The sequence below is a fragment of the Humulus lupulus genome, chromosome 2, assembly GCF_963169125.1.
Source record: "Humulus lupulus chromosome 2, drHumLupu1.1, whole genome shotgun sequence".
NCBI classification, from domain to species: domain Eukaryota; kingdom Viridiplantae; phylum Streptophyta; class Magnoliopsida; order Rosales; family Cannabaceae; genus Humulus; species Humulus lupulus.
The window spans coordinates 55,049,095-55,060,450 of NC_084794.1; the positions used below are offsets into that span (position 1 = coordinate 55,049,095).

Here is an 11,356-nt window from a genome sequence, read left to right on the forward strand (position 1 = left end):
AGCCATGGGGGTTGGTGGAATTTGAAATTCAAAGGGTATCTCAAAACTCTATAAATAAGAGCCTAATGCTCACTTGTAAGACACAATTTTCTATCCATTAGAGCACTTGGCTATAAACACCTTGAGGATTGATAATTCCAGAAAGCATTTCCTACAATCTGTGAGAGATCCCTTAGTGCTTGAGTTAGGGGGAAATAAGCTTTTGGACAAAGGTTTCAAACCTTGTTCAAGTTGGCGATCCCCAACACTCTTCACTTTGGTAGTGTGAGTGAGAGTTGTTTATCTTTTGTTTCTTTTTCCTTTCTTTCATTCTATTGTTTTTCATCCTTATATTGTTCTTCTCTATTTACTTGTATTTCTTGTTCAAGAGTTGTAATCTTTTCTTTTCTTTTGTTTCAAACACTTTACTTTATTTGTAACATTTTGGTTAGAGTTGTATTTTACTATTCTCTTCTTCTTCATCATCTTCTTCATTTTCTTTGTTTATTTGTAATTTTCAGTTATAGAGTTGTAATTCCTTTTAATCAATCATTATTTATTTATAATATATTGCATATAGTTGTAATTTATTATTATTTCCATTGAGGCAAAATACATTTTTTCCTAACACTATTGGTATATCAGAGGCAACACATCGACAAAAGTTATGCAAAATGTTCAAATTTTTGGGGCGACATTTCAACTTTTAGGGGCAACTAAGTCGCGCCTGATATTTGAATATTAGGGGCGACCCATTGAGTCATCCCTAATGTACCCTATTAGGCACATTTTATTAGGGGCGACATATCAGGGGCGACATGTTGCCCCTGATATGTATCAGTGGCGACTTTTAGGGTTATTAGGGGCGACATGCGTCGCCCCTGATACCCATTTTTGTTGTAGTGTCATTGGAAGGCTTTTGAGAGAGTCCTAGGTTATCCCAAGAAAACCAAATGACTAAGCCTTCACTACTCCAAATTTCCTTCAATCTTAGAAGGATATACAGATGCAAGCTGGATATCCAATCTCAGGGACAACTTGTCCACCACTAGTTGGGTATTTACCCTTGACGAGGGTGCAATTTCTTGGGATTCCAAGAAACAAGCCTGTATATCTCATTCCACTATGGAAGCAGAGTTCATAGCTCTTCTACCGGCAAAGAGGCTGAATTGTTAAGGGATCTTTTTATGGAGATACCCATAATCAAAGAAAATGTATCCACTATATCGATACATTGTGATAGCCAAGCAACATTTTCTAGAGCAGGCAACGGAGTGTATAATGGGAAGTCTAAACACATTAGTCTAAGACATGGATATTTAAGAGAATTGGTTCAAAGAGGAGTCATCTCAATATCCTATGTGAGAACAAGTGAAAACTTGGCGAATCCTTTCACTAAGTCACTAACGAGAGATTTAGTGGCTACATCATCTCGAGGGATGAGACTTAAACTCCCTAAAGAGATTTACGATTGATGGTAACCTATCTTAACACTAGTTACTTAATGAGTGTTTGGTTCAATAGGTAATAACACGTCAATCAAATGAATATTAGTTGTACTCAAAACAGTATCATCTGAGATGTTGAGTACTTGTGAGTTACCAAATTGAGGGTTAAAATCGAGAGATTTTTTAGTAGAATTCAGTCTTGTGAAGACAAATATTTTTGGTAATAAAATACTGTAAGAGTTCTACTTATATGGACCTAGGGATGGTACCGCCTCTCATGAGAATTGGGAGTATTCTCAAGAACGTCCATGACTGGAAAGTGCACATGGCCGTTAACGGTTCAAAGCGAGACATAGAGGTCTCAAGTGAACATGGGAAATGTGTGTGTTATCACAAATTTGTTATCATGGAAAGATGGTTCAATGCCTAGCGCAACTGAATTTTCAACAAATTTTGTGATAATTACATTATAGTAAAGTTCAAGTTGAAGAACACTTTACCTTATGCACCACTGCAATGACTTCTATAAGAGAGAGTTATTATTTAATCAAGTGGGAGATATGTTATATTTTTAAATATAATGTTGATTTATTAAATAAGTGTTACAATAGAGAACTATTTAATCTAATGGGGGAATGTTATATTATTTTATAATATAATGTTTAGATTAAATAAATGTGACAAAGGGTGTTACATGTTGTAACATACAAATGAGAGTTACAACATTTAGATAATGTATAGTATTCAAATATGTAACATATTTGAGAGTTACAATTTCAATCATAAATTTGTAACTCCCAAATATTGCTCATTATTGTGTAGATTTGTTGGTACACAATTTAATTTGAATTTCTCGAAGCTATAAGTGAAATGGTTGTTGGAGACTTGATTTTAACCCCAATAATGTGTTTAGGGGTTACAAAATCAATTGGGAGTTGTTTGAAACCGTTTGGAAAAAATGCACAAAATTTGTGTGCTGAAAAAGGCCAGTAGCCACGACTAGCAGCATTGGTGGCTGCGTCCTGACTTACAGAGAGCCACGGCCGCGACCAGAAATGCCCGTGGTCACGACCAGGAGAGCTGACTACCAATTTTTTAGTTTTTTCCAATTTTCTTGAACGACTTTAACAACTCAAATAACTCTCAAATCTCATTTTTAATTCTATAAACTTCCAATTAATCATTAGTAACAGCCATGGGGGTTGGGGGAATTTGAAATTCATAGGGTGTCTCAAAACTCTATAAATATGAATCTATTGCTCACTTGTAAGACACAATATTTTATATCCACTAGAGTACTTGGCTAGAAAACACCTAGAAGTTTGATTATTTCAGAGAGTTATTTCCAATTTTGTGAGAAATCTCTTAGTGCTTGAGAAAGGGGAAATAAGCTTTTGGGGAAAAGTTGTAAACCTTGTTCAAGATAGGTGATCTTCAATGCTATTCACTTTGGTGATGTGAGTGAGAGTGTTATTCCTTACTTGTTCTTGTTATTTCTTTTTCTACAATTGTTTTTCATCTTATTTTTCTTTTTTAATTTACTTGTATTTCTAATTGTTTAGAGTTGTAATCATTTATTTATTTTGTTTCAACACTATTACTTTATTTGTATCTTTTGTTTAAAGTTATTTTTCTATTTTCTTCTTCTACTTCTTCTCTTATTTCATTTGTATTTTTCAATCATACTTTGCTTTATTTGTACTATTTTATTTAGAATTTTCCAACAAAATGTATATAGCCTATCTGTTTTGGTTAAAAGAAAAATTGAGCCAAAAAAGGGTCTCAGCGTGCCTTTGTCGCATCTCAACAGCTTTGCATCAATACATAAAAACAACGTCATTCTCAAGAAAATTAGACTTGTCGCACTTTCTGATATGCAAATCCTTGTCCTGAAAGTGTCATATATAGAAACGTATAAGAATGAATAATGATGGCATAACCTTTTCATTGATATTAGAGATATATAGGAATACAAAAACAAATCAACTTGTTACCAAAAAAATCAAACCAAACTAATAACGGAAGCGGTCAATCTAATTACAAAAGGAATCAATCTAAAACTAATGACTAAACAACTAAAGAATCGGTCAAGAGATATATTCAGATAATTAAATACATTAATTTAATTCTCTATTATCATATTCGTCCATGAGCTTCAATACTAGATCTCTAACTCAAAAACATTACTAAAATGCATGATTAAATAAGTGTTATTAATGCAAGAAAATGCTTCTAAAGTGTCTTCAAATCCAAAATATTTGAAATCTAAGACTACCCCTTTATTAGTTCTCCATGTTTATTACACCAGTTTTGAGTCTTGTCAACCTTTGCACATTTATTTCTGTCCAAATTATGATTTTCACTTTTTGTTTGTCACCATGCTTTGATCATTTTTGTGTTCCACTGTGGACAAAAGCGTATCATGCGCTAACCTGGACTCCATTCAAAGATGACTTAGCACCTCTATTAACAGAGAATTTTAATGTTTATTTGAGCTGTTATTTCTATATTTGGGAAAAGGTAAAGGACCCACTTAGCAAGTGGATTTTTCGTAGCCAAAAGAAACCATATAACAAGTTAGGCTCTTAACTTTACAGCAAAAGTCATGGTAGTAGAAAACATATTCAGCAAAATTAACTCACTATACGGATAAAAAACCAAAAAAAAAACCAGAAAAACATTGACTTTGGAGTTTGGACCACTCAATATAATGTCAATTTATGACACAAGCCATGGAGATTTTTTTTAACTACTTTGAGATCATTAAACCTTATAAGCAGAAACAAGTTAAGAATTATCTGCATTGGATATCTTCTGGCAAGAAAAGTGGAGACAGAAACTAGGTAAGTAGGAGATAGTTGGTTGTATTCATTAGAATAGATAAGAACAAAAAAAATGACATAATTCAATCACAAATAATAAAATTTTCCCCAGTGCATACTTTGTAAGACCAATATACGAATCAGATTTGAATGAGTATACAAACTAGAATAACCACATTGGAAAACTCTGGTTATATTACCAGTTTGTGAGCTTCTTTATCCTATACAAGTGGTACAAACTGGACAGTGGACATGCCTCGTGCTCTAGCCATAAAAAGAAATATTTCTAGTGATAATGATTTTACATGACATTGAGGATTGTCAAGCCGAGGATTTCGAACATTCAGGGCAGCTAAATTGACCTTTGCCTTGACAATTAACACATGCAGTAGATCTTACCTTTGATTCATCCCCTAAACTTATACCGAATAGTGAGCCTTCTCTGATTAACCCAACACCTTTACATTTTGCGCATGCTATCATCCTAAGATTGCCACATTTCTTGCACATACCTAGAGAGCTGAATGAAAGGTCATATGAACACAATAAGAAATTAGATTGCAATACATATAACTGATGCAATATATGCATGTCTAAACTGTATTGTAAAATGTTCACTAAAAAGATACATACTTCTGCTAGTAACTATATATTAAGAGATTTCATTTGCCTGGGTTAGTACAATTTGCAGCAATCACCCGCAAGTACATATGTGAATAGAAGTAGAGTAAGAAGATCAGCAGTGTAAGATTCAAGTAAATAGAAACTGAGAAAAACTTAAAGTACCTCTAAGGACTTCAGTAACTTGTCAAAATGTCAGCCAAAGGAAAAGACAATTAAAATAATTAATAGGAATTGAAGAGACTATTGGCTGAAAAAATTAAGGATAGAGTTGTCGAGACATTTGACAATTAGTAGAGACAGATGATTTTCAATAGCACTAAAATTAATTTTGCTTAACTTCATTCTTAATCTTCAAGTAAACAGCCTATATGGATCGTATTCATATCAGCTAAAAATGGTTTGGAATAAGACAGCCGCCATAACTTTTTCTTCTTCCTCTTAATAACAATTACAGCATTTTCCATATGCAATCAGAAGAACAAAATTGGGTATTGTATTAAAAGAAAAGAATCCAGACTAGGCTAAATTGCTAAGATCCCTTATTGAAAGACATAAAGAAACTGTAATTTTCTCAAGAATTGATTTCTGATACATGAGGTTTAATTTTCATAGAGACCCCCCATCGTTTTTCTATTTTTCTCTCCCTCTCCTCCCCCAGTCCCTTAAGTGCTCACTCCTCACTGCTACCACTTCAGATGAAGCCTTAAACTAACCAAAGTTGCTTGTATTTCCAAATGGTCTAGCATGTATCTATCATAGTTGTTTTCCATCTAATTCATAACCCTTTACATTCCCTCACAAATTACAATTTCTAATCTATTCGGTGTGAAATTCTCAGTTTAGGAACAATGCCTAAGAATAAAATGGTCAGGAAGGGAATGCCATGAAAGTTCTGGCCAAAACATGGCTCAGCTATATGCGGCTGCAAACAATTTTACTCTTTCAAGTGTCAAAGCAAAAGCATTTACTATTCCATATTTATAACAGCACTGAAATCCCAATTGGGTTCTTCAAGTGTTTCAAAAATATGTTAGAAAGCCAACTAAGAAGTAACGAACCAACGCTCAAAAATGCAACAGAACAAAAAATCAAAAAACAATAACTGTCTTCCCAGAAGCTAAACAAAAACAAAAAATGATAGGAAACAATCAATATGAGGGCTAAAAAGAGGTTAATTTTGAGTGTTGAAAAGATGAGAAGTACCTGCGCTGAGAGGCAGAGATGAAAGCATCGACCTTCGGCGCAGCAATGGTGGCGCATAGGAGGAAAGTCCCAACTCCAAAACCTGCAAGCTCGCTTGGTGTTATGTTCTCCATTCTTTCACTGCTATGCACAATTGAACTGAACAATATTTATCTTATCCGAACCACTAAATTATGATTATATATAAATAATTTGACAGAAGTTTAAAGTTGGCCTATTAGCTCAGCTGGTTAGAGCGTCGTGCTAATAACGCGAAGGTCGCAGGTTCGAGACCTGCATGGGCCAATATAAATTTTGTTTTTGGTTTGAAAATTAAAGAGATTTTTTCATAAATATGGCTGATTAGTCATTAATACGTAAAAATATGGTAATTATATTTTTTTTGTTTGTATGGACAAATTTAATTAAAAATAATATGGCATAATGATAATTTTTTACAAAAGTATAGCATAATAATGATTTTTTTACAAAAATATAGAAAAAAAAACTCATAAAAAGGAATAAAAGTTTTAAAAAACTATAAAATAATATTTATAAAAAAAAAATCATATTTTTGAAAAATTTATTAAAAAACCCATATAAAATGTAATTTTTACAAGTCTGCCTTAATATTTGGGCCAGTTAAAAGGTCTTTCTTTAAGTTGGGCTAATTAGCTTAACGAAATTACAATGAGGTTTTTTTTTTGGAATTAAAAAAAATATGGTTTTTATACTATTAATGTGTAAAAATATGGAAATTATATTTTTCTTAATTTATATGAGAAAATTTATTAAAGAAAAAGTTAAAATATAGAAAATACAATTAGTAGCTAACTAAAGTACGGAAATGCCACATTTTTTTTTCTATCATAGTTATGTTTTCTTTGATTTTGAAGGTAATTTTTTTTAAAATTTTTAATTTTTTCCTTCATTTTTTTATTATTTTTTCTTTCTTTTTTATCTCACTTATTTTTTCTTCCATTTTTTTTTCTACCAATTTTTTCATACATCCTTTTTTTCTTTCCATTTTCCATTCTTTTTCTTTTTTTTATTTTTATTCATTTATCTATTTTTTTTTTCATATTTTTTTAGTGTTCTTTTTTTTTTTCATTTTTTCATTCTATTTTTTCTTCATTTTTGTATTTATTATTTTTTACTTCCATTTTTTTTATTTTTTCACACATGAGCTTTTTCTCTTCTTCCATTTTTTCTTTTTATTTTTATTTTTTTTCTACCAATTTTTTCATTCATATTTTTTTCCTTTTCATTTTTCCATTATTTTTCTTTTTCTTCTTCTTCTTTTCATTTTTATTTATTCATCTGTTTTATTTTCATTCATCATTTCTTTCTTTTTTTTTCATATTTTTTTTCATTTTTGTACTTATTCTTTTCTCATTCCATTTTCTTTTTATTTTTTATTTTTTTTTTCACACATATTTCCACTATATGTAAAAAACTTCAAATCAATTTTTCAGCATTTTCTTTTTACTGTAACACTTATAGGAATACCAAAATTTGGAAAGAAAACTAATAAAAATGTGAATGGGTAACTGGTTACCTTCACATTCTTTGTGCGTATATTTTTTTGGGGTAACCGGTAACCTTCACGTTCTGGTGTGTGTATGTTTATGATTTCTTTATGGTAACTGGTTACATATGTTACTAAAATCATAGTTACTTCTTCTTCCTTTTTTAATGAAGTGTTCTTCCACTTTTTCCTTTCAATTTGATGTTTCTTTTCATATTTAATATAAGTAACTCGTCACCCCTTTAAGGTAACTGGTTACCCTTCTTATGGCAGAAAGTTATTCATCTAAGGATAACGGTTACCCCTCCTGGTGCATGTTATTTAACCTAGCTCTAAGATTTTTTTTTACATAACTGTCAAAGATCAATCAAGTAACTGGTTACCTTACTTAGAATTTGAAAAAAGAAACGTACAATCTAAAAAAATGTTTATAATAAATAAAAATTCATATTAAAAAAAATTCATATTAAAAAAAATTGCAAAACAACCAAAGAAAAATTTAATATAAAATTGGTAATATAAAAACAATATAAAAAATAAGCTAAAAAAATAATAATCAAATTATAAACATACCCTTCCTACTTAATAAAACTTGATTAAGAGTAAAACTATGGCATAAACCAACTTTTATAAAAAAAAAATATATGGGAGACTAAACCCATAAAAGTGAAAATTCTTATAAAAACCATAGAATAACTTTTTTTGAAAATAAAAATCATATTTTTGTACACTATTAAAAATCTCATATAAAATGTAATTTCCTCTTTTTTTTTTTTAATAAAGTTTACAAAAATATGATATTTTTTTTCAAAAAAAAATTATTCTATGGTTTTTATAAGAATTTTCACTTTTATGGGTTTAGTCTCCCATATATATATATATATATATATATATTTATAAAAGTTGGTTTATGCTATAGTTTTACTCTTAATCAAGTTTTATAAAGTTGAAATGGTATTTTTGTAATTTGATTATTATTTTTTTAGCTTAATTGATTTTTTTATATTAAATTTTTCTTTGGTAGTCTTGCAATTTTTTTTGTAATAAGAATTGTGTTTATTATTATTTTTATTTATTATAAACATTGTTTTTCCTTTTTTTTAGATTGTACGTTTTTTTTTCAAAGTCTAGGTAAGATAACTAATTACTTGATTGATCTTTTACAATTATGTAAAATAAAAATCCTAGAGCTAAGTTAAATAACATGTATCAGGAGGGGTAACCAGTTACCCTGAGAGGAGTAACCTTCAATCATAAGAGGGGTAACCGGTTACCATAAGAATGGTGACGGGTTACTCATATTAAATATTAAAAGAAACATCAAATTTAAAAGAAAAAAAAGAAGAACACTTCATTAAAAAAAGGAAGAAGTGACTATAATTTTAGTAACATAGGTAATTAGTTATCATAAAGAACCCAAAAATATACACACATATCAGAACGTGAAGGTAACTAGTAACCTCCATAAATATACATACAAAGAACGTGTATGTAACCAATTACCACACACCTAAAGATAGAAAGAAAAAAAACAGATCCACCCCCTTTCTCTGTCTCCCATCTTCTTCTCTTCCCTCACCAAGAACCCTAGCCACCTATGGCCTCTCATTGCCAACCCTCCACTCTGACCACCTCCGACCACAAACCACCCTTCTCCCTCGCCTACGACCACCACCAGAATCCCCTATCCCCTGAACATAGAACCTCATCGCAACCCTAGCCATCCCCTTCGTTTTGTGCTGCTCCCAGCACCAAAGATCGCACTCAGCCCAGGCAACTCGAAAGCCCAAATTCGAGCACCCATCGCCACCTGGATCTGTGTCTAGACCGCACCTGCCTCTCTGCCACGTGGGTTCATATATGAAAATGGCAGAAACAATCTCATCATGGAGCTGGGAGGTGGTTTGCCGTGGAGTTGGGTGCACATCGACACCACGATCAAAGCTGGAGGTGGTTCGCGTGTGGAGATGGTGGTGTCACGCCTGAGCCCGTGCTTGGATGGGGTTCTCGAACGGAGCTGGGATCTCGCTTGGATGGGGCTCTTGAATGGAGGGTCGCGAATTCACCGGAGCTGGAGAGGATGGTGCGGCTGGGTTTGGAGAGAGAAAGGGTTTGTGCGATTGGGTTTGGAGAGAGAAATGGTTTGTGTGGCTGGGGTTTAAGAGAGAGAATAGTAGAATGCTAATTTACAATAGTACCCATGTGTTGGCTAATGTGTTTTGGTTTTAAATTTAGCTTCCATATTTACTTAGTTAGCAATTATGTTTCCATACTTTATTTTTTTCTTTAATAAATTTTCCCATACAAATCAGGAAAAAGTATAATCCTCATATTTTTGCACAGTAATTACATAAAAGTCATATTTATGAAAAAACCCCCTTACATCAAAAATGGATTTTTGTTTTGAATTTTGAAAAATATGGCAGTTTTTTTTTTTTTGAGAAGTTTCTCATGGCATATATTTTTTTATTATATTTTATGGGGGTTCTTTTCCCATATATTTGTAATATTTTATTTGTATGACATGTTTTATTTTTTTATAAAGTTTTAGTAGTTAGTTTTAAAAAAAAATTGAGGTTATTTTATAATTTTAATCTATTTGTATTATTTTTTATCATTCATATTTTATAAAACATTTTTTTACATTATTTTTTTTGGAAAAATAAAAAATAAAACTAAGACCTTCATCACCATGCTTTGTATTTCAATTTCTTCTTCATTTCTTCCATTTTTTATCTTCTTCAATCAACATTTTCTCCACAGTAACCGATTATCACTATCAAAACAATTTCAATTTTTTGTGTGGTAGTAATCCTATGTCACTGTTAATTTTTTGTAGTGATGTGTGGTAACTGGTTACAACTATAAAATTCAGTTTTATTTTTTAAGTGGTATTATAGTAATTGGTTACAACTATAAAAATAATTTTGATTTTTTTAGTAATGTACTATTATCAAAATACCAATTGAATTGTGACTGATTACTTAGTGTGATTTGGAAAAGAAAAAAAGTTGGTATGAAAAAAATAAACTAAAATGATCGTGAAGGTAATGGCTACAACTAGATCTGAAAAAAAGAATCGGTTGCAATGGTAACCGATTACTTAGCCAAACCTGGAAACAAATAGGATCCAAACAAAAAATCTAAAATGATCATAATCATAACTCATCACAGCAAGTTTTGAAAAGAAAAAAAATCAGATTTAAAAAAAAAAATAGAACCAATCGCCATGGTACCTGGTTACTTGGTCAGGTGTGAAAACAGAATCATATTTAAAGCAAAAAAATATAAATTAATCGTTATCGAAACTGGTTACAACTAGGTCTAAAAAAATCATATATGAATAAAAAGAATCAAACGCTATTGTACCTGGTTACTTAAACAGATCTTGAAAAAAAAATATCAGAAATCAGAACAAATCGTGATAGTAACCAGTTACAGTTAGGTGTGGATGAAAAAAAATCAAATATGAAGTGCAATATCATATTTGAAATGGCAAAATCAGATGTTCAAAAGATGAAGAATGATAAAAAGAATAAGAATAAAACTAGATTTGAAAGAAGAAGAAGAAGAAGAAGAAGAAGAAGAAGAAGAAGAAGAAGAAGAAGTAGAGTGGTGGAGGTACGTCACCGTTGGGGAGAGGGCGGAGGTGGCATCATCGGTGGTGAGATGAGGGAACCAAATGAGGGAGGAGAGATGAAGAAATGAGAAAAGTGAGAAAAGAGAGAGAGATATCGTGGTGGGAGAGAGGAGAGAGTGAGAGAGAATTTTGT

The 11,356-nt window shown here is 31.4% G+C and overlaps 1 protein-coding gene and 1 non-coding gene across 3 annotated transcripts; one reads left to right on the forward strand and one right to left on the reverse strand.

Moving 5' to 3' along the window:
* Positions 1–3,111: 3,111 nt before the first annotated feature.
* On the reverse strand, positions 3,112–6,209 carry LOC133817844 (uncharacterized). Of its 2 annotated transcripts, XM_062250464.1 has the most exons (3): positions 6,077–6,209; positions 4,649–4,769; positions 3,112–3,316 (listed from the first exon to the last, which is right to left on the reverse strand). In XM_062250464.1, the coding sequence occupies exons 1-3, from the start codon at positions 6,187–6,189 to the stop codon at positions 3,245–3,247; spliced, it is 306 nt and encodes a 101-aa protein (XP_062106448.1). In that variant the 5' UTR covers positions 6,190–6,209; the 3' UTR covers positions 3,112–3,244. The 2 variants fall into 2 exon arrangements, with proteins under 2 accessions (XP_062106448.1, XP_062106447.1); XM_062250463.1 differs by lacking the exon at positions 3,112–3,316 and having other exon boundaries at positions 4,329–4,769.
* A 78-nt stretch (positions 6,210–6,287) lies between these two features.
* TRNAI-AAU (transfer RNA isoleucine (anticodon AAU)) lies at positions 6,288–6,361 on the forward strand. The gene has a single exon. It is a non-coding gene; the product is annotated as a tRNA-Ile (tRNA).
* Positions 6,362–11,356: the final 4,995 nt, after the last annotated feature.